Genomic DNA, 24596 nt, shown 5'->3' with positions numbered 1-24596 from the left:
ACTGGTTCGAACTGACAAAGTTTACGGTAACTCAGATAACCACTCTGTACAATTGTGGTGAGAAGAATAGCATCTCAGAATGCTGTACTTTTTTTTTTTATCCCATTTTTCTCCCAATTTGGAATGCCCAATTCTCACTACTTAGTAGGTCCTCGTGGTGGCGCAGTTACTCACCTCAATCCGGGTGGCGGAGGACAAGTCTCAGTTGCCTCCACTTCTGAGACCGTCAATCCATGTACCTTATCACGTGGCTCGCTGTGCATGACACCATGGAGAATCACAGCATGGGAGGCTCATGCTACTCTCCGCGATCAACACACAACTTACCACGCGCCTCATTGAGAGCGAGAACCCCTAATCGCGACCACGAGGTGGTTACCCCATGTGACTCTACCCTCCCTAGCAAGTGGGCCAATTTGGTTGCTTAGGAGACCTGGCTGGAGTCACTCAGCACGCCCTGGATTCGAACTCGCGACTCCAGGGGTGGTAGTCAGCATCGATACTCGCTGAGCTACCCAGGCCCCCTCTCAGAATGCTATTCTGAGATGCGGGTTGGTGCTGTTGGCCTGCAGCACGAGAGGGACCTACACAATATTAGGCAGGTGGTTTTAATGTTGTGGCTGATTGGAGTATGATTGGCTGCTCCATGTTTGATTAATTTCCTCTCAAAGCCTTCTCAAACTCCCCAACATTATGCCATCAAGTCAAATCCACTTTCTCATATACATGTCCTTTTATACAACCCTTGAAAGCATTTCGGGCTTTATATTATGGCTTTAAGCCAAATAACACTGCTAACAGACATCTTAAATAAAAAAAACATGCAATTACAGCATACAAAAAGAAAAATCTCTCAAATGGCATACCCAAAAAATTATAAATTGATTAATATATGGGGGAAATATTCAGGGTTAGATAAATAGTGGAAATGGGCGGAAACAGGGTCAGTTGCTGTTCTCTTTGGTGGTTATGGTAACAAGTTGCTTAGCAGCCTTGGCGATGTCATAAGCGCACTGGATCACCTGTTGGGTGACCAACTGCATGTCTGGTGTGGGGCCGCTCTCCAGAGGAGATGCTTTCTTACACTCACTTTGCAGTCGGCATGCACTGGACGTTAATAACCGCAAAGAGCTCCTCACTGTTTCTGAGCACGGCCTCTGTAGACAAAGGTGAAAATACATAAATATAGTAATTACATAAAGATCAAATAAAGTTCTGCATTCTATGCATTTTCATGAATGAATCACTGATTGTGATGAATGAATCTTAACCCACTATAAAAGTAGTGCTTATAGTGGTCTAAGAATCAAGTAATGGTTCCTTGTTTGCTGAATATATGTCAAGAATATACTGTAGTTTAGAGTTAAAATATGGAAAGTACTGACATACATTCAAATAAATACTTCATTTCAGATTAAGAATGTATAAAGTGCGGGGAGAAACTACACACCTTGGGGAAGAGGGCAGCCATTTCATTCACAGCCAAATGTATTCTTTCTGCGCAGGGTATAAAGCTATTGGGGCAGAGACAGAGAAACAGATATTAAAATGTCTATAGAACTATAGACCAGTTAGTTAGGAGAGTAAAAATCAAGCAAACCACAGAGCAATCAGTAAGTAAAGCTTTTAAGCTGGACTTTTACACAATCATAATAAACAATGTTTCCCTAATATTGTATTGAACAGCATTTTCTTTTCTTTTTTTGATTGATATAGATAGCAGGGTCAGAAATTATGGGGGGGGGGGGGGTGCTCATGACAAAAATGCCCCAGAAATTCAAAATATTGGGGCAAAAATAACCTCATACTGTAAAGAATTTCTCTATTTAGGCCTAATTATATATATTATTTTATAAAGTATGATATAAAGTTGAAAGTTAAAGGTGCATTCAGTAATTTGGGGCTAATTTAAAAAGTTTTACACATTAGCAAATTAATTGTGTTTATGTGAAGAGTGATCTGAATGGTGTACACTCATATGAGATGAAGACAGTACTCATAATAGTTTTCTATAAAAAGTGTTTTTATTATACATGGTGCAGGTCACCCCCTTCAATGTGTTTCACCATGTTGAAATTACATGACCTGCCGTGTTTCACTAAACGTCAAAGAATGATCCTCATGCTCATTGGCTGCTGCCTATGTAGATACCCTTGGCTGTGTTTAGCGCAGTGTTGTTTGATGACGCGAAGAGCGAAAAGAACACAATGGAACATACTTATTATTGTGCTTTAGAAGCAGAGACAACAGGAGATTCAGTAGCTGTACTGCCAAAGAAGTGAAAAAGGTCTGAAGCAAGAAGACAGAAAGACCGGCAAAGACAATAAACTACAGTAAACATCGGTACAGCATACACAAGGTGCAAAGATTTGATGATAGAGAAAAACCTGTGAAGTGATGCTGATGTTGCTTCTTTTTTGTTGGACAGGTAAGAAATTATTAATTGTTTAGACCACTCTCTAAAATAGTATTAGTGGAATTTACAGAAAACTCATACAAGTTTCCCTCGAACTTTTTTTAAATTATGTATGTAGTCAACGTATGTCAGTAATGGACAGTTTTCAGCTGTGTTTACAAATGCAACTGGAAAGCAACGTGTCATTTTATTTTCTTTGTTATCACAGCTATAGCAAGGAGGGCCCATCTACCTCCACCTCTATGAAATGGCATACATCTTCAAGCGTTTAGTAGACTGGCACAGCGATTGTTGAGTATTTTGAGTAAACCATGACGTTGGTTTGCTTGGAAACAAAACGAGTTCTTCAAATACAGTGTTCATGGACATGCTAAATTTGATCATCAAAAACAATTAAAATTATTCCTTTACCATGACATTCTGTATCGCAAGATAATTGAGGTTTGTTTTACGCTAAGCAGTTCTCTAATAAAGGTAATAACTGTCTTTAGAAATAACGTGAAATGTAGACAGTCTCCAAAGATTACTGATATGAGGGACAACAATAATCTGTCCTTAACTGTAGAAGTCTGTTCGCTTGAATTCTGATGTTTGTTTTTAGGCAAAGCAATTATATTATTGTAGTAATAAATAAAATTAGAAATGACCTCAAATGATATTCCAGAGCTGGCGGGGGCAGCAGAGACGATCGTGCTTATCCACATTGATAGATGGCAGTACAGTGTCTAACACCACTGTCATATCAGTACTTAAAGTACATGAAAAAGAGCAATGCTAAAACTAGCTAGAGAACTACTGAATGCCCCTTTAAAGTAATGGTTCACCCAAAAATGAAAATTCTCTCATCATTTACTCACCCTTGTACCACCCCAGATGTGGATGACTTTCTTTCACCTGCTGAACTCAAATGAAGATTTTTAGAAGAATTTCTTAGCTCTTTTGGTCCATACAAAGTAAATGGGTGCCAAAATTTTGTATCTCCAAAAATCACATAAGTCAGCATAAAAGTAATCCATAAGTGGTTAAATCAATGTCTTCAGAAGCAATATGATAGGTGTGGGTGAGAAACAGATCAATATTTAAGTCCTTTTTTTTACTATAAATTCTCCCACCTGCTCAGTCAATATACATTTTAACTTTCACATTCTTCTTCTTGTGTTTTTCGTGATTCACATTCCTCATGCATATCTCCACCTACTGGACAGGGAGAAGAATTTCTAGTAAAAAAGGACTTAAATTTGTATCTGTTTCTCACCCACACCTATCATATCACTTCTGAAAATATGGAGTAAATCACTGGAATCTGGATTACTTTTATTATGCATTTATGTGTTTTTTGGAGTGTCAAAAGTTTGGCACCCATTCACTTGCATTGTATGGACCTAAAGAGCTGAAATATTTTACTAAATATAAATGATAATTTGTGTTCTGCAGAAGAAAGAAAGTCATACACATCTGGCATGGCATGAGGGTGAGTAAATGATAAGAGAATTTTCATTTTTGGGTGAACGATCCCTTAATTGACTTTTATGGGTAAAAGGAATTAACTTCTCAGTCTAGCTATTCATATTAGGAATATATGATTTAAATGCAAGTATATATATATATATATATATATATATATATATATATAAAGATTGATACCTTATATTTTGTTTATTTGGTCTCAAAAATAAATAAATAAATAAAAACTATAAAAAGGTATAAAATGACCCTGAAAATACTGCCCCTTAATGGAAAAGTTCTGGCCCTCATAGACAGTGGTTTTTACTTCCAACTGGCATAAACAGTTTTCAGAAAAAAGTTATATTTTTAACAAACATTTTATCAAATGTATTTGTATTTTTATTCAAAAGTGCAACTAGGTGTAGTTACCCTCTCTGTGCAATAATCCACCAGAAAAACTGTATCATGCAGATTTGTTTTAAATGTTAATTAACTTGTGCAGCAGCCATGATGCATCCCCAATGCTAGGGATTTTTAAAGTTATAATTCCATTCATCCAGGTAAATGCTGATCTAATAATGGCAAGAAACTACAGATGCGAAACCCTTAAGCAAACACTAATATCTTGGAAGGTCACCCCGTTTTCTTAACAAATAAGTACAAACCAGTGCAAAACAGAGAACTCAAAAGTTAGATGGATGCAAGTAAGAGCCAAAATCTTTGCCTGAAAGAGACATAGTGCACCAATATGAGTTCCTGCAAATAAATGTGAAGTTTATGGTACATTAATGCAAACTGATAAAGGCACATTCAAATAATCATGCACATTAATTCATTCATGTTCAGAGTCCACGGCTGGGCGAATCAACGAGCACATGAGTAGATTAGTGGGTGAGTGATGAAGAGAGAGAGAGGTAGAAGTAGACACTGTGCCTGTGAGGCAGGGACAGAGGCCAGAGTACCAGGAGGCAGGGTTGTTGGGGTTGGCTGGGTGTGGAGCTCTTAGGCCGAGCGGCTGCATGGGAGACGGGGGCTTGTCTGCCCAAGGCACCAGTGTGCTGAAACAACCCAGACTGTGTCTAAGTCTGCGGACACTCTCCCTCTGATCACATGGTGCACTGGTGGGGAAAGAGACAGAACGGGGCCCAAATGGTGTGTGGCCCCATACACACAATTTGAGCACAGCGGGAGAGAAAGAGACACGAATAATGAAGAAGGTATGAATGGAGGAACTCATTCAATGGATGGATAACAAGAGTGTCTATCAGTGATAAACAATAACAATTTACATGAAATTGTTAAACTGGTGACAGAAGTTAAAAAGCTAGGAAATGAATGAAATGACCTGAAATTTTGCTGCTACATGGCCAAAAGTACGTGGACATCCCCTTCTATATTAGCTACACACATTACTAAAAGGTGCATACAATTAAGTATCCAGCCATGCAATCTCCTTAGACAAGCATTTAAAATTGAATGGGGTGTTCCAAAGTTTCTTTGCACAAAGAGAGGTCTATACAGAAATGGTTTATTGAGTCTGGTGTGGAAGACCTTGACTGGCCTGCACGAAACTCAGACCTGAAGACCATTAAACCCTTTGTGAAGAATTGGAACACCTACTTGGAGCCAAGCCCTTTTGCCCGACATGAGTGCTTGACCTTAAAGATGCTCTTGTGTCTAAATGGGAAGAAATCCCAGTGGCCATGTTCCAACTTCTAGTGGAAAGGATTCCCAAGGCTGGAAGCTGTTGTAGCAGCAAAAGGAGTAATAACAGCAAACCCAGTTACCCATGGCTTTGCAATTAAATATTCAAAAAGCACATAGCGGTGTGGTGTTCAGGTGTCCACATACTTTTGGCCATGTAATATTTCAAAATGAAAGAAATTCACCGTTCATACTAAACACATGATTTTTGCTTCCGTCTGTGCTGTTTTTCCATTGTTTTTCCAATGTAAAACATGTCCTAGAAGGAGTGCCGCATCAAGTTAAAAAGAATGGCAACTTTTAATAGCTCATCTCGAGACAATTGTGTTATGCTATCTTCATTGCGCAGCATCTGGCAAGAACTTGTCCAGTCTGAATGGCCCTTAAGAGATGTTGACACTGGGCTTCCTCTCACCTCTCATGCTTGTTCTCCTGTGCAGCCCTTAGCAGTTCCTGGATGTTCTTGGTGATCTGCTCAGTTTTGCGGATGACATCTTCTGTGCTGGGCAGACTGGGGTCAGGCTCACAGTTGTGATCATCCAGCTCAGGTATCGAGCCACCCTCTCCCATCCAGCCACTGCTGCGCAGACGATACCTTCGGCCAAACCTGCAGGGAGGGGGGTAATATAAATGAAAGGAAATGTCAGAGTGCATGAGTAATATATATGGATATATGCCTCTAAAACAGGGTTCTTCAGCCTTTTTTCAGGCCAAGAACCCCTTGGTGGATAGAGAGATGGAGTAGGGACTCGTTACATAGGCCTATTGTAAGAAACTGAGTGTTGCATTTATAACTTGCCTATAGTACCATATTTAAGTATTTACATACTATGATATGATGCCTGCTTTTCAAAGCCATTAAAATAATCACTATGGATATACAGAGTCATGTACTTATTTAACCCTTGTGTTGTGTTTGTTTTGTGCCAACACAATTTGTGTTTCTGGTCAAAAATTATTGGCCCACTAAGATTGTTTATAAATCTCATAAGATTATCATTATCATAAGATATTGCATTAGACCTTTTTATCAACTTCTTTTATAGTAATTATGACAGGTTTTGTACTCCTCTTTTGAAAATATTTTAAATATATATATTTTAATTTATAGAAGGAATAATTGAACTGAGCTTAAAAAGACAGTGACACGAACCCTGAGTCGTCCAGGTCAGATTCGTTGACTGTGTTATCATAGTCACCATCAGACACGCTGCTTTGCTTGTCAAACTTGGAGGCCTAAAGAGACAGGAAAGGATACGGCAACATAACATGATGTGACAGTCACTAAATGCTAAAGGTGACATGCAGTGAAACTTGTGTTTGAGTGTTGGAAATAATATATCAACATTGTTTCATTCTGTCAATGACAGACATGTCAGAAAGTTTTTCCATCAGTTTTGTTCAAGGAGACATGAAATGGAATGGTCAATAGGGTAGAAGCAGGTGTTTAAAGCAATAAAATCCACAGCATTTAGCATTAGTTGAACACTAGATTCTTTCAAGCACATAAATTAGGTTAATTGAGCCTCATTCTTCACAGATTTAGCCTGACTACTATCATGATACCTGTTTAATTAAAAAAAAACTGACCAGCTGAAAAGACCAACAATACTTGTGTTTTTGTGTCCTGGTGACCCGTACCAGGCTTCTAACTAACCAACCAAGCAACTTGGTCAACTAGCTTCACCAGAAAGCTACATTTTGCTGTTGATCCGAATGGCTAATCTGGTCCACCAGCAATACCACCACCAAGCAAGCATAAAGCAGCATAGATACAGCATATATATATATATATATATATATATATATATATATATATATATATATATATATACATACACACACACACACTACCGGTCAAAAGTTTAGGGTATACTAAATAATGTACAGATTTTGCTGTTTTGGAAGGAAATTAGTACTTTAATTCACCAAAGTGGCATTCAACTGATCACAAAGTATAGTCAGTACATTACTGATGTAAAAAAACAGCACCATCACTATTTGAAAAAAGTAATTTTTGATCAAATCTAGACAGGCCCCATTTCCAGCAGCCATCACTCCAACACCTTATCCTTGAGTAATCATGCTAAATTGCTAATTTGGTACTAGAAACTCACTTGCCATTATATCAAACACAGCTGAAAGCTATTTGGTTCGTTAAATGAAGCTTAACATTGTCTTTGTGTTTGTTTTTGAGTTGCCACAGTATGCAATAGACTGGCATGTTTTAAGGTCAATATTAGGTCAAAAATGGCAAAAAAGAAACAGCTTTCACTAGAAACTCATCAGTCAATCATTGTTTTGAGGAATGAAGGCTACACAATGCTCGAAATTGCCAATAAACTGAAGATTTCATACAAAGATGTACACTACAGTCTTTAAAGACAAAGGACAACTGGCTCTAACAAGGACAGAAAGAGATGTGGAAGACCAGATGTACAACTAAACAAGAGGATAAGTACATCAGAGTCTCTAGTTTTAGAAATATACGCCTCACATGTCCTCAGCTGACAGCTTCATTGAATTCTACCCGCTCAACACCAGTTTCATGTACAAGAGTAAAGAGAAGACTCAGGGGTGCAGGCCTTATGGGAAAAATTGCAAAGAAAAAGCCACTTTTGAAACAGAAAAACAAAAAGAAAATGTTAGAGTGAGCAAAGAAACACAGACATTGGACAACGGATAATTGGAAAAGAGTGTTATGGATCTTAACCCCATTGAGCTTTTGTGGGATCAGTTAGACTTTAAGGTGCGTGAGAAGTGCCCGACAAGACAGCCACATGTATGACAAGTGATACAGGAAGTGTGGGGTGAAATGTCACCTGATTATCTGGACAAACTGACAGCTAGAATGCCAAGGATCTGCAAAGCTGTCATTGCTGCACGTGGAGGATTTTTTTGATGAGAACACTTTGAAGTAGTTTAAGAAGTTCTGAATATTTTTTTCAAATTGTAATAGTAATTTTTCATGTTATTGATGTCCTGACTATACATTGTGATCAGTTGAATGTCACTTCTACAAAAGTACCAATTTCTTTCCATAAGAGCAAAATCTGTACATTATTCCAAACTTTTGGCCGCCAGTATATATATATATTTATATATATATATATATATATATATATATATATATATATATACACACTGCTGTTCAAAAGTTTGGGGTCACTTGACTGAAATGTTTCTCATGATCTTTAAAATCTTTTGATCTAAAAGGCGTATGCTTAAATGTTTGAAATTAGTTTTGTAGACAAAAATATAATCATTTTTGAAATGGATGATTTGGACCAAATAATAAAGAAAAGCAGCCAATAAGTGCCCAGCATTTAGATGGGAACTCCTTCAATACTGTTTAAAAAGCATCCCAGGGTGATACCTCAAGAAGCTGGTTGAGAAAATGTCAAGAGTATGTTTCTGCAAATTCTAGGCAAAGGGTGGCTACTTTGAAGATGCTAAAATCTAACATAGTTTTGATTTATTTTGGAATTTTTTTATTCACATATAGTTCCATTTCTGTTCTTCTATAGATTTGATGACTTTACTATTATTCTAAAATTTGAAAAATAATAATAATATAGAATGAGTAAGTGACCTTAAACTTTTGACCAGTAGTGTGTGTGTGTGTGTGTGTGTGTGTGTGTGTGTGTGTGTGTGTGTGTGTGTGTATATATATATATATATATATATATTTAATTAAACAGGTATTGCTGGTGGACCAGCTTAACCATTCGGATCAACAGCAAAATTTAGCTTTTTGGTGAAGTTAGTTGACCAAGAGAGTGTTGCTGGTTGGTTAGTTAGAAGTCTGATACGGGTCACCAGGACATAAAAACACAAGTATTGTTGGTCTTTTCAGCTAGTCAATTTTTTAAATTACATAGGTATCATGATAGTAGCCAGGCTAAATCTGTGAAGAATGAGGCTAATTAAGGCTCAATTAACCTAATTTATGTGCTTGAAAGAATCTAATGTATGTGTATGTGTGTGTGTGTGTGTGTGTGTGTGTGTATGTGTGTGTGTGTGTGTGTGTGTATATATATATATATATATATATATATATATATATATACACACACACACATACATACACACACACACACACACACACACATATACATATAATTGTTTTCCCCCAGAGGGGGTGTTTGTGACTGACATTTTTGACAGAGATAAAGCATGTTTCTAGACAAAAGATTGCAGCTCATCTATGCTTTAAAGCGCAGACCAGCGGATGCAAAAGCTAAACTAAATAGAGCTCTGATATAACTGTCTTCAGGGGTAAAACTACTCTACACTGAATTGAATCTATGCCATGGCTCTGATCAATGGCTTCATTCTCAATGCAGGAAACTGTAAAGATTTTTGACATTCTCACTGGAGACTGACATACTGGGCTGAAGAATCTGAGGTAATGGGGTCAAATGTTGGAAGATTACAAAAATCCTGTAATAGAATACTGTAGTAATTTCTTATTATGGCGGGTTGGTTGTGTCGCTTGGACCACTGCCACATGATTTCTGAATAACATGTTCTGTTGATCTCAGTCACTTCTCTACCATACTGCTCAGCACACAACCCCTTGCATGCAGGTTTAAAAATGCAATGCATTGTAATAGATCAAAATGATGGCAAAAATTAAATGCATTAATTACATAATTGGATTGTAACACTTTACAATAAGGTTGAATTCGTTAACATTAGTAAACTAACTCAGTTCACATGAACTAACAATGAACAGTACTTTAAAGCACTTATTAATGTTGCTTATTCTTAATTTCAACATATACTGTTTTAAATTAAAAGTTGTATACATTATCATTAGTTAATGCATTATGAACTTACATGTACACACACTACACACTTGTATTTTTATAAATTAATATTAAGAATATCCAAGATAAATGCTGTTAAAAATATTAATATTTTTAGTTCATGTTACTTAATGCATTTATTATTGTTTACAAAATAGAACTTTCAACTTATTGTAAAGTGTTACAAATTCAGTAATCAATTATGTTTATTATATTAATAATCCTTAAAAGCGTATTTAAGTCTTTCCACAATATGTCACAATATGTCAAACTGTTGACATATTTAAATTCTAAAACACACTTTTCCAGGTCCACCAGCTGGACCAGCACAAAAATTCATAAAATTTGTATTCATAAACATTAGTAAATGGATTATGAGCTAACATGAACAAACAATACTGTAACGTTTGTCAGAGATCAGGGGGAAAGGAGGAGGCGGGAGTCGGCGGTGCAGTCCACATACGTCCAATTTTATTTCCCGAATTTTTAACTGAGTTGCTTTCCAGCAAGGGGTTTTTACTTGGCACACACAGCTTCAATGATAACTGTCAACACAAACTTAAAATAATCAATATAACAGTTTTTGGGGGGCCTGGGTAGCTAAGCGAGTATTGACGCTGACTACCACCCCTGGAGTCGCGAGTTCGAATCCAGGGTGTGCTGAGTGACTCTAGCCAGGTCTCCTAAGCAACCAAATTGGCCCGGTTACTAGGGAGGGTAGAGTCACATGGGGTAACCTCCTCGTGGTCGCGATTAGTGGTTCTCGCTCTCAATGGGGCGCATGGTAAGTTGTGTGTTGATCACGGAGAGTAGCATGAGCCTCCACATGCAGAGTCTCCACGGTGTCATGCACAACGAATCACGTGATAAGATGCGCGGATTGACGGTCTCAGAAGCGGAGGCAACTGAGACTTGTCCTCCACCACCCGGACTGAGGTGACTAACCGCACCATCACGAGGACCTACTAAGTAGTGGGAATTGGGCATTCCAAATTGGGTGGAAAAAGGAGATAAAAAATATATATATATAAAACAATTTTCAGCGTGGAGCTTCAGGGTGTGTGCGTGTGGCTGGTACTCTCTCTGTCGTTCTGCTGGCCTTTTTAAAGCCCGTCTCCTCTGTCACTGAAATGAGACACAGGTGTTTAGCATCAATAATCACCAGGTGATGGCTCTTACCGCTTCCTCTCTTCCCACTCACAGACACACGACCACGTCCTGCTCCACATACCCCCACCGCCTCACTCAGGCCCATGCCGCATCCGGCCTGCTAACCCCCATTCCTGGAGAGGAAATCAGCCACAACCTCCTGCGGTCCCGGCCTGTGGACCACCTTAATTTTGAACGGCTGAAGTGCCAGGTACCAACAAGTGATCCACGCATTGGTATCCTTCATGCGGTGGAGCCACTGAAGATGTGTGATCCGAGCAGAGGATGAAGGCCCGCCTGAGCAGGTAATAGTGGAGGGTTAGGACAGCTCATTTGATGGCCAGGCACTCAATCTCAATTGTCCCAGTTTCTAGCGTCCTCGTGTACGAACTTACGAATAATATTTTTCAGGGTTCGATTAAATCGTTCAACCAGCCCATCAGTTTGCGGGTGTTAAATGCTGGTGCAAATCAATTTAATCCCCAGCAATTCATAAAGTTTGCACATTATACGTGACATAAAGTTTGTGCCTTGATCGGTGAGGATTTCCTTCAGAATCCCAATCCGGGAGATAATTATGAAGAGTGCCTCCGCAACACTGCGTGCTGAGATGTTGCGTAAAGACACCGCTTCCGGATATTGCATCACATAATCCACCAGGACTAATACAAACCGATATCTGCATGCTGACCGTTCTAATGGCCCGACGAGGTCCATACAAATTCTTTCGAAGGGGGCCTTGATTAATGGTAATGGGCGCAATGGCGCTCTTGGGGTGGCCGGTGGATTCACCAACTGACATTCGTGGCATACCGCACACCATCTGCGCACATCCCCGCGAATGCCCAGCCAATAAAAGGCGGGCTATTAACCACTGCAGTGTCCTTGGTGAGCTGCCTGATAAAGTGTTTCCCAACGGCTCCTCAGGACTAATAACTGGGTTGTATTTTCATGGGTTTGAGTGTCCTGGATCACTCGATACAACCGGTCCCTAATGATCAAAAATATGGATATGTGAGGGCGACGTCAGGCCGGAGCTACTGGCCATCGATTACTCTCACTTGGTCAAAGGCGTACCTAAGGGTTTCGTCACATGACTGCTCTAGAGGGAAATCCCCCTCCAGGAACTCCCTAAGGGCGGGAATGCCGGAGGGTTCCCCTCCTGCGTCATACTGATGTTGAGCAGACGTGGACGGCCCTGGCTTTGCCTCCCCAGCCATCGCATCACACATCACACACCGAGATTTCGATTTACAGGACCCATCCACACACAATGCTTTTAGTAAACTTTTAAATCCCGTCCAATTGGTCCCCAGAATCAGTGGATGGGTGAGGCGGGAATTAACCGCGGCCTCCATTCTATGCTTTTTCCCCCAGAATTGAATAACGGCTATCACTACCGGATACTCGTGAACATCCCCATGCACACACCTCACCAACATCTTGTGTTTTGCACCCAAAGCCCCATCATGAACCAAGCCATGGTGAATCGAGGTTTGATTACAGCCCTAATCCACCAGGGCTTGGTATGTAAGCCCCTTTAATTCTTACCGGTGGTACGTCCCAGCTCGATTGGGGGCGGTCTGTGGCGTGTCGGGGATCCGGATCCACGTTCCCACCTCCATTACTGGACACCGGTCTTGGATGTGTCCCGGCTCCCCACAACTCACTCCCCAACAAACTGGCCCATGCTCCCCGGCTGCACTCTTGGCAGCGGAGACATCATCCTGGGAAGAGCGACGGAGAGGGTTAGGGGAGGGGGCCTGTGCATAGTGCAGCCCACGGAAGGGGTGTGCCGGTTTGAGTGGAAACATTTCTGGTTTCCGGGGAGCGGGTATAGGGAGCGGGTATAGGGCGAGAGGGAGGAAAGGACAAGAGGGGGAGGAGCAGCAAGAAGGAGAGAGTGAGATCTGGACTGCTGCTCGCCGGCTTCCGGGTAGGCCGCCATGTTGGCTTCAGCCAGCTGGACGGCATCATCCACTGACATGGGGCATTACATTTACATATTACATTTATGCATTTGGCAGGCGCTTTTATCCAAAGCGACTTACAGTGTACTTATTACAGGGACAATACCCCCAGGGCAACATGGAGCCTTGCTCAAGGACACAATGGTGGTGGCTGTGGGGATCGAACCGGCAACCTTCTGATTACCAGTTATGTGCTTTAGCCCACTACGCCACCACCACTCTACGTGGGGCGATGGCACTGGACCCATTCTGTGGTTTTTGGGGCAGGCGAACAGTCAACTGCTCCAGCACCATCAGCTCGATGACGTCCTCGGCTAGCACCCATTTTCGGCAGGCATCACGGAGCTGCTGGGCAAATGTGAACGGGTGGCCGGCTTTGCTCAAGGTGAGGGAGCAGAACCGCTGGCGGTGTTGTTCGGGGGTGCGGCCAACCCGTTGCAGGACAGCTGTCTTCAGTTTCTTGTAGTCCAGGTGGTCCTCAGCATGTAGTTGCTGTGCCGCGAGCTGGGCCTCCCCGGAAAGCAGTGGCAGCAGGTGGAGGGCCCATTGTGTTCGCGGCCAGCCGGAGGTGGTGGCCGACTGCTCAGACAGACTCACAAACACCTCTGGATCGTACTGGGGCCCCATCTTTGAGAGCAGAAGGTGCGGCTTCATTGCTGCTTCCGGGGCCATGGCGGAGGACCTGCCTGGATCTAACCAGCTCCGTAAGGCCTGCCGATCCTCGGCCTGTGCTTGAAGGAGTTCCTAGAAATGCCGCTCCTGGGCGAGTAGGGCTTGGTGGTGAGTCTCCTGGATGCTAGCAAGGGCACGGATGACTTCACCCAGTGGTGAAGTGTCCATAGCAGCCAGTCAGTTTCAGCACCAGTGTAACGTTTGTCAGAGATCAGGGGGAAAGGAGGACGCGGGAGTCGGTGGTGCAGTCCATATTTAATTTCCTGAATTTTTAACTCCAGTTGCTTTCCAGCAAGGGATTTTTACTTGGCACACACAGCTTCAATGATAACAGTCAACACAAACTTAAACCAGTCAATATAACAGCTTTTCAGCATGGAGCTTCAGGGTGTGTGTGTGGCTTGTACTCTCTCTCTCTCTCTCTCTCTCTCTGGCGTTCCGCTGGCCTTTTTACAGCCTGTCTCCTCTGTCACTGAAATGAGACACAGGTGTTTAGCATCAATAATCACCAGGTGATGGCTCTTACTGCTTCCTCTCTTCCCACTGACAGACACACGACCACATCCCGCTCCAAAAATACACAATTGTACTTTTATAAATTATCATCAAATAAGATTATAAAAATGTTTTAGATAAAAAAGATATAGTGAAATATTTGTTCATATTACCCAATACATTTACTAATGTCAACAAAATAAAAACTTTTTAAGTGTTACCAATTTGATAATCCTCGATTAAATAATATATTAATAATTTGTTAAACGTATTGCACATTACATTTTTATCTACAATATAATTATTGACATATTTTCATTTCTAAAACACACCAACCCAGGTCCATCAGCTAATCCAGCACCAAACCAGCACTAACCAGGCTGCACCAGCATGCAGGTCTAAACTGTTTGTTTTGTTTATTCCAGCAGAGTTGCAATCCATCGATGCAGTTTTTAAAATAATCATAACTGAATCAACCAAATTATTACACACAGACGCACAAATCAGCCATACACAAGACCTCAAAACACACACTTTTGGAAACATGCACATGGACTCTATAATGTAAAGCTAAAGAACCACAAACACTGCAGAATACGCTTGCGTATCTGCAATTTGCAGACACAAAACTGACTCAACCATGCTTATCAAGCTCATCTACAGATACATTTCATGAGTGTATGTTTTCAATCTTTCTGCGTTCAGCCCAAAGCATGTAGCACTGCAAGGCATCCCGACAGATCTGTGAAAGCAGCAACGGACAAGCCTTGAGCAGTGCAGCCTGAAATTGAAGACAAAGACCATGAGGTGTGACGATGATGATGATAATGAAGGCAAAAATACATATCAGTTGAAAACAGCAGCCCTTGGAAGGTTGGTGGAGGGACCGTTCATGCATGTTGATGCGTGGAGCACAACAGGAGAAAGAGGAGGAGGAAGGGATGGGAGCTGTGGAAGCAGAGGAGTTTGAGAAGGTAGAGGGTTCTGGGTGCTTTCGGCTGGTGCTGCAAGGCATGGAGCACGTGAAGATGTACTTAACCCTTTGTGCACACTCGTCCCGCAAATAGGACGGGAAGGATGAAGAGGGGATGAAGGGAAGGGATGAAGAGGAGGCCACAAACAAACCCTTTCCGATCTAAAATAGGGGTGTAAACCAGACTTAAGACAGAGAATTAAAGAGACAAGAGGATAAATAGTAAAATGTAATGTGATTAATATACTTGGACATGATGAATGGCTAAAAGGTGAAGCAAGTAATTTCTGCACCACTAGTGTCACCAGACAGAATTGCAAAAATAATTACTGCTTTCAAAAAGGTTTCCTGAATACTTCCCCTAGTTTTCCATTGGTGGAAAAACACAGTCCCCATATGCTGTGCCAATATGCTGCTAATGTGCTGTGTTGGGGGTTCGGGATGCGAACATAGCAATGTTTTGACAGCACCACAGAACCACAGTGTTTACTGTTTTCAGAGGTAATCAACCTACGAATGGCTTGCTTTTAGTTAAGTAACCTGGGATAGGAGATAAAAAACTTTTAAGATAAAAAAAATACATACTTCACCTTTAAATAATCAATCTGGACTAGAGGACAATTTCAACAAAATAATTTGATTTGTAAGACTGCAGGATGTAGTTAAAAGTTATAACTTTACAGATTAGCAGTCAGTCAATAGTAAAAAACATTTATAGAATCAGGCAGTCAAGTGCAAGGGTTAAATAATAATGACTGATGAATGGTGTTTTAAAAGCAATTATTAAATTTTCTGTAATATTTGCATGTATTTTGTAATAATGAAAAGCATTAAAATGCAGTAAAAGTGATGAAAAGCCAGGGGTTAAAACACTTTTTTAATACCATACTGAACACTCAAAAGGTCATCAAACAATGAACAAGGAAATGAAACAGGAACTTACATTGTATAAAAGACTATTTAAAATAAAATACTGAACTAAATTTGATGAGATAGAGGAACTGTGACTGTGATGTACAAAGAATGTGTTTCCATGGTTTAAACCAGTATCAATAAATAAACCAAAACATGCTATAATGTTAAAGGTGCACTAAGTAACTTTATCCACTGTAGAAAAGTTTCACCACTACAGAAATTATTAATAAGATTTGAATTAGAAATGATGTTGGTAACACTTTACAATAATGTTCTATTTGTTAACAGTAGTTAATTCAGGTATCATGGACTAACAATGAACAAATTATTTTTACAGAATTTATTATTCTTATTAAGTTAATTATGTTAATGTTAAGTTATCAAAATATTATCGTTCATTGTTCATGTTAATTCAGTGCATTAACTAATGTTAACTTATATAACGTTAAATGTAAACTCTAATAGTAGATGTAGTTAATTAACAATAACCAAGATTATTAAATGCTGTAAAAGTATTGCTAATTGTTAGTTCATGTTAACTAATGCACTTAACTAATGTTAACAAATACAACCTTATTGTAAAGTGGTTCCAATATGTTTAAAATGAGATACAACCCAGAAAAAGTGATTTATTCTACATAAGGCTGGTCACCCCATCATGAGGACCATGATGTTAAAATTACATGACCAGCTCAATACTTCTCAAATTCTCTTGATAAGCCCCCTGCTGTTGGACACTGATAAGACATTAGTCATCCAGAAAAAGAGAAACCAAAATTGATTAGTGCACCTTTAACTTCTAATTTAAAATGAAATACTAAGTAACACTGTCGTTAACCAAAAAAAAACAAAAAGAAAACAAAAAAATCTAATTAGAGGCATTACAGTATATGTACAACTGCACAAAAAGCAATGCAAATGGGACTGTATAACTTAGGCATTGAGAAACATGCTTTGTAACTCCCAAATGATACATGAAATTAAAACAGGAAACAGAAATATGTAGAAATAATTGCTGCATGTGCCAACCGGATGCAAAGTGAAGTTATACACTGAGTATCTCTAGGGTAATCCGAAAAGGTTTCCATAATTCTGTGTAAACGCTCAGAAAGTTTGAGACTTTGAAAATCAAAATGCACCATCAACATAATTGCATGCTGCAACATTGGAATAAAACAAGACAGAGAAGGTGTAAAAGGAAAAGAAGGAGATAGGGCAAGAGGCAGGTCTTTACTTACATGGGTTGGGAAGGGTTGCAGGGTGGGGAAGGTCTCCTCAGGGTAAGGGGTCTCGCCCTTAGGGAGAAAGGGCTTCAGACCAGAGCCAGTTTCATACATAGACATGGGGCGGCTCGCCCGAGCAGACAGGTGGCGTTTCAGGGCAGAGGAAGAGGAGGAGGAAGAGGAGGAGGGACTGGAGGGATTGGGGTGGTTAGGGCCCCCAGGGGCCTGATAAGGCTGTTGAGCGGAGACCTGCCGCCTGAGAGAGCTGTTCTCGCTTTGCAGAGACTGCAGCTGGAGGGAGAGACGTGTCAGCGAGAGAGATGAAGAGAAAAGCAGAAACTGTAGCAAAGCTGAGCTTACAGAGAAACCATCAATCAATAGATAAATGTAACAATTTTCCGCTCAGTGTCGCCCCCCAGAGGCCTGTTGAATATTCACTGTAGCCACAGAAAAGACTACTCAGTCTTTGCCTTTTTCTCATCTCATAAATTAGCATCATTTAAACCCACCTATTTTCTATTGCTATTTCCTTGGTCTAAATGGCCTTAAACATGCCATCAATATTATTTATTAACACATAATATCCATCCATCTTTTTGGAGTAGGGTTGCCCCTAGGGGTTTATGATGGAACTGTGGGGAGTTGTGAGATTGAAATAGAATGCCAAGGCCGAATCAAATTATTATTACATTTAAATCATTATTAAATAATGAAATGTTTAATTCAATGTATAAAATTAAACCCATCAAAGAAGAAGAATTTAATTTGATCAAAAATTATTAGTAATATAATCATTTAAAATTCGTTATATTTATTGAAAGATTAACATATTCAAAAATCTCAGAGGGTACTTTAAATAATTTAAGTCATAGGGGTTCAGCTGACAAAAAGTTTAGAGAGGTTAGGTTAGTCCTGGTTTAGAGCTGCTAAATACATCAAAACTTCTTAACAGCAGAGTCAAGGCTAGCATGCAGGCACTTACAAATGCAACATCAGGTTTCAAGGAATTTTCCAAGTTTATTCCAAGTTAAGCTCAATCAAAAGCATTTGTGGCATAATGTTGATGACCATAAAAAATTATTTTGACATCCCTCTTTTATTTAAACAAAAACAAAATCCAAGGTGACAGTAAGGCATTTGCAATGGAAATGAATGGGCCAGTCCATATTGCATAAAACATGTCACAGATAAAGTTAGTTACTGATTCTAATCATAATAAAATCATGTTAATGTGTATAATGTTTAAGTATTGTGGCTAAACTTTTAAAGCGGTGTGTATATTAATGTTTATGGACTGGCCCCATTCACTTCTATTGTAAGTGCCTTACTGTAACTGCAATTTTTGCTTTTTTTAAATAAATGTGGGAAGAGTCAAAAACGTTTTTTTTTTTTTTTTTTTTTTTTTTTGTGTGGTAATCAACATTATGCCACAAATGTTGTTGATTATGCTTAACTTGTATTGAAACCAGGAACATTACCTTAAATGAGCAAGCGAAAGTCAGACATGTTTAAAGGGATAGTTCAGACAAAAATGAAAATTCTCTCATCATTTACTCGCCCTCATGCCATCCAAGATGTGTATGACTTTATTCTGCTGAACACAAATAGAGATTTTTAGAAGATTATCTCAGCTCTGTTGGTCCTCACAATGTAAGTGAATGGGTACCAAAATTTTGAAGCTGCAAAAGCACATAAAGGCAGCATAAAATAATCCCTAGTCCAAATCCAAAGTAATCCATATGACTCCAGTGGTTAAATTCATGTCTTCAGAAACTATATGATAGGTGGTGTGAGAAACAGATCAATATTGCAGCCCTTTTTTACTATCAATCTCCATTTAACTTTCACATTCTTCTTCTTTTGTTTTTGGAGATTCACATTCTTTGTGCATATTGCCACCTACTCCCTGGAGGAGAATTTATAGTTAAAAAAGGACTTCAATATCAATCTATTTCTCACCCACACCTATCATATCGCTTCTGAAGACTTGGATTTAACAACTGGAGTCATACGGATTACTTTTATGCTGCCTTTATATGCTTTTTGGAGCTTCAGAATTTTGGTACCCATTCACTTGCATTGTGAGGACCTACAGAGCTGAGATTTGTGCTCAGCAGAATAAAGATAGTCATACACTTCTGGGAAGGTATGAGGGTGAGTATGTGATGAGAGAATTTTCATTTTTGGGTGAACTATCCCTTTAAGAACTAAAGGCTGAGAGAAAGAGGTTCTACAGTTTAGAGAGGAGACAAAAAGCTTCAGATCCAGAAAAGTAAGGCCAGAAGAGAAAGGCTCATGATGACGAATTTGGCCAAATCTATTTTTAACCAGCCAGATGTTCAACCAATGCAAAGCCACATAGCTTCATGACATATAAAGTTACTATTATCTAATTTGTTTTATAGTAAGCAACACATACAAAAATATCTAGAAATGACAGCATACAGTATAATGCACAACTTTTGGATATTTAGTACAGGCCATGCATAAAATCTAAAACCACTTTCAGTGTCATATATTTTAATAACTCAACATTAGCAACACAGCTAAATTCTATCAATATGTAATTTTGTTGAGAGAACTGAAATTGGTTTCAGTCATAAAACAGCCCAAAATCATCCATAACCTCCTTTAAAGTTTCACTGTACACCAGCAAATATTATAATTGGTTGAGAAATGTAACAGGAAACAGGCTGAAATGGTAACTTCCTTAAAAGCAGGGCTGTTGCCTCTAGCTTTTGCTCACATTTTAACATTGAGCAAATATCACCCAAAAAAAAAAAAAAAAACATGTAATCAAGTATTTACAATCAACTCTGGGCTCCTTTGGCAGTGTCGATTTCTTGCACAAATTTCACACACTCAATGCTAGATATCAACTACATTATAATCTATTAAAACTGAAGAACAATTCTTGAGGATTGAATGTTTGCCACATTTATGCCAATGCTACGTTTACAGTAAATACCATGTTATGCGGTACTGTTAACGTGAGAGGGAAATATACATGACTTATCTAAAATATCTAAATCTAATGTTCATACATACAGCTTCAGCCACTGAATCAGGTTTACAGTTAGGGAGGTTAGCATGCCAATTAATTATCTGCAATTAAATGCCAAACAGTCAGTATGTTTCGATTTCACATCGTCATTCCAGAATGTGAGCATAATTTCCAAAGGTATCTTGGTGTGGTGATGGGGTGTGGTCTAGCGCCAGTTTGTGAATGGTGAGCGAGTTTGGGAGATGGGAGCGGTAAGGATTATCACCTGTGGGAAATTATCTCTGACAGCTGTTTTGTGTTACAGTGAGAGCTGAAGGGAGATAAAGGAGCAGCCAGAGCCGAGGTGGAGGAGAGAGAGGAGCTAGAGTTCCGAGACGATGCTGTCTCTGTTAAAGAGAACATTTACTTTAATTATTGAGCTACGGAGTGCTTTGTTTTTGAGTGTGTGCGCTGGAAAGCGACCTGGAGTAAACAAAGCTAAAGAGTGTGAGCTCTCTCTCACTTCCTCATTTTCCCTTGAGGCTAACCTGAGACCTGTCACACTTGATAAGGGTCATGCTGGTTATTTGAATGATATAGCACAGTTATTACAGAAATACTTTCACATGAATCACAGAGGATTTTCGGAATCAGAATTCAATCAGAAGTGATTTTAGATGACATTTCAATGGCACCCAAATTTTTTTCCCCTCATGTGCGAGAGGAGGTGTAGGTCTGGGGTTTAAACAGTCTTGTTTTGCTGAGGTACTAAGAGAAGAATTGTTGCTCAGACCAGGATGTTCAGCTCTCACTGCTGGATCTCTGGTACCTTTTTCTGCATCAGTCTCAGCTCCTCACTCAGGTTACTGTTGGCCTTCATCAGCTCCTGTATTTTGGACTCAGAGGCTGTAAGTGCATTTTTCACCTCCAGAAACTCCTGTACAGAAATTGGGCCATCAGACAGGTCGGAGTCTAAACTCTGAGGAGAGAAGCAGAGGTTGGGAAACATGTTGATCAAGGGCATGTACAAAAATTAGACTTCTGAGTTGATTTTGTGACAAAGAAGACTTCAAAAGCTTCATGTATACAGTAAGGGGTGGAGGTCTTCATGGGCCTTAAAGGGATAGTTCACCCAAAAATGAGTATTCTTCCATCATTTACTCACCCTCATGCCATCCCAGATGTACATGACTTTCTTTCTTCTGCTGAACACAAACAAAGATTTTTAGAAGAATATCTCAGCTCTGTAGGTCCACACAATAGGTCCACACAATGCAAGTGAATGGTGATCAGATCTTTGTAGCTACAAAAACAAAAACGTTATGTTTGCACATAACGCAAACATAAAAGTAATTCATAAGACTCTATATCTCTATATATGGTTACATCTATAACTTCAGAAGCAATATAATAGGTGTGGGTGAGAAACAGATCAAAGTTTAAGTCCTTTTTTACTCTAAATCTCCACTTTAACTTTTACATCTGAAAGTCATATGTGGTGCCTGCTTAGCTTCACTTTCACATCTGAAAGAGAATGTGAAAGTGGAGATTTAGAGTATAAAAGGACTTAATTATTGTTCTGTTTCTCACCCACACCTATCATATCGCTTCTGGAGACATGGATTTAACCACTGGAGTCTTATAGATTACTTTTATGTTTGCTTCATGTGATTTATGGAGCGACAAAGGTCTGATCACTATTCCCTTGGATTGTATTGACCTACAGAGCTGAGATATTCTTCAAAAAATCTTTGTTTGTGTTCTGCTAAAGATATAAAGTCATACACATCTGGGATGGAATGAGGGTGAGTAAATGATGAAAGAACTTTCATGTTTGGGTGAACTATCCCTTTAAATGAAGCCCGAACCCAACCCATTCCCAAGACGGTGTGTCCCGATCCTACTTGACCTAACTGGTACTGTCAGACTTTAAGCCTGACCCGACCCATACCGACAGATTTTAAGCCCGAACAGGACCCAAACCAAAGTCGCTCACTCTCTTTATAATTTCTTCTCCAAGCAAGTATTGTTGCAACAGGCTGTATTTTATGTAAGCATCGTAGGCAACATTCGTAAAAGAAAATATACAGTTTTAACAAGGCACGGCAGCCCCTCAGCACACCAGAGCAGAAGGAGAAAAACATTGGCTTACCGTTTATTAAGCGCAGAAACTTTAAAACAAGCTAGACGCAGCATAACAAATGAAACAGAACAAAGGTGCTTAGTTTTTAAAAACTTTAAGTGCTTTTCAACTCGACACAGTTTCTAAAAAATGCACTGGTCCTGCGCAAGATGCTTAAAGGATTATTCCGGGTTCAATACAAGTTAAACTCAAATCGGCAGCATTTGTGGCATAATGTTGATTACCACAAAAATATATTTAGCCTCGTCTGTCCTTCTCTTTAAAAAAAGCAAAACCCAGTAAGGCATTTTTAACAGAAGTGAATGGGGCCAATTTTTGGAGGGTTTAAAGGCAGAAATTTGAAGCTTGTAATTTTATAAAAGCACTTACATTAATTCTTCTGTTCAAACTCATGTATTATTTGAGCTGTAAAGTTGTTTAAATTGTCATTTTTACAGTCATTTTAGTTGACATTACATCGTCATGGCAACAAAGTTGTAAAATTGGCTATAAGTGATTTTAGCACACAAAAAATTATATTTTCATGCATATTATTTACGTCTTGTGGCTATACTTTTGAAAGCGAGTATTTTAACGTTAAAAAATTGGCCCCCATTAACAGTAAACTTCTGTTGTAAGTGCGTCACTGTAACCCAGATTTCTGCTTTTTTTTAAAGAAAAGGAGGGATGAGTCGAAATACATTTTTGTGGTAATCAATATTATGCCACAAATTCTGTTGATTCGGCTTCAATTGTATTGAACCTGGAATATTCCTTTAAGAAACAGTGAGACAATGGTCAAAGACGTCCATCCAACATGCTGGGTTGCAGACCTCTAGAAAGGGGACATTGTATAGAATTGGTTCTATTTCGTTTTTTATATTAATTTCATGACTTTCAGTTCTGGAACGCCATACTAAAATACTCTGACATTGTTTCCTGCACTACTACCCAGTAGTAGCGCTACTGAATCTTGCAGAACAATTGAATTTCTTATTTCCTAATATTTCTTCCTCAAAAACACTTAAAGAATCGTTAATGGAATCATTAAGGAACGGAATGTGAATCAGAGTCGTTCATTCATAATGAGTCTATTCATGTACGCGCTGGAGTCTCAATCCTTACCTTAGCTCGGTCTGCTTTGCCCATTCGCAGATCAGTGTCTGTGTCCTCATCGGATGCTACACTATCATAGTCTGGCTGGTCAATTTCTTGGCTTTCACTTCCATGACGACTACCCATACTTTTAAAGAATACGTCAACATTATCTACGAGGGAGAAAATGTAACAATCATGAATCATCAATAACAACTTAAAAAGAGCTCAACAAATCAACAGAGACTAATGTCTTACATGTATAAATGCTGATATGTACCTTTAGGACTTGACAATGAACTCCCCTGCTGACGACGCTTTGCATCACTTAATATGTCAATCACAAGAGTGGCAAACTCATGAGCATTGAATCTTGCAAGCTTTTGTCTTCCCTGGAAAAGAAATGATGCAATTATTTCATTATTGTATGATTAAATATAATATCTTAGTGGTTTGGGTTGTCTAAACTTTTGATGCCATTTCCTCTTTTTAATTGGTTTTGTGGTATCTCAGCCAGCATGCTCGTCTGGCACATTTCTGCATGTTGCTGCAGATACTGTATAAAAGCGCTTCTCTGAAGTGTAATGTCTAAATTTCCTGTTAATATGACTTTAGTGGCAAC

At 39.3% G+C, this 24596-nt stretch overlaps 1 protein-coding gene across 2 annotated transcripts in view; it reads right to left on the bottom strand.

Moving 5' to 3' along the window:
• The window catches only part of LOC127434690 (ARF GTPase-activating protein GIT2-like), a 46741-nt gene continuing 22145 nt past the window's right edge, over nt 1-24596 (bottom strand). Inside the window, exons 12-21 of one of the 2 annotated variants that reach the window (XM_051687606.1) lie at nt 24255-24366; nt 24005-24147; nt 21587-21736; nt 17790-18065; nt 15703-15798; nt 6720-6802; nt 5982-6173; nt 4825-4980; nt 1451-1514; nt 1-1157 (exon numbers count right to left, since the gene is read on the bottom strand). In XM_051687606.1, the coding sequence (XP_051543566.1) occupies nt 945-1157; nt 1451-1514; nt 4825-4980; nt 5982-6173; nt 6720-6802; nt 15703-15798; nt 17790-18065; nt 21587-21736; nt 24005-24147; nt 24255-24366 (1485 nt within the window). In that variant the 3' untranslated portion in view covers nt 1-944. The remainder of the gene's footprint in view (nt 1158-1450; nt 1515-4824; nt 4981-5981; nt 6174-6719; nt 6803-15702; nt 15799-17789; nt 18066-21586; nt 21737-24004; nt 24148-24254; nt 24367-24596) is intronic. The other variant, XM_051687607.1, reaches the window with a different exon arrangement.

This window comes from Myxocyprinus asiaticus, chromosome 4, assembly GCF_019703515.2.
Source record: "Myxocyprinus asiaticus isolate MX2 ecotype Aquarium Trade chromosome 4, UBuf_Myxa_2, whole genome shotgun sequence".
NCBI lineage: Eukaryota > Metazoa > Chordata > Actinopteri > Cypriniformes > Catostomidae > Myxocyprinus > Myxocyprinus asiaticus.
Note: the sequence above shows the minus strand (reverse complement) of the source record. Positions and strands in the feature narration are given on the sequence as shown.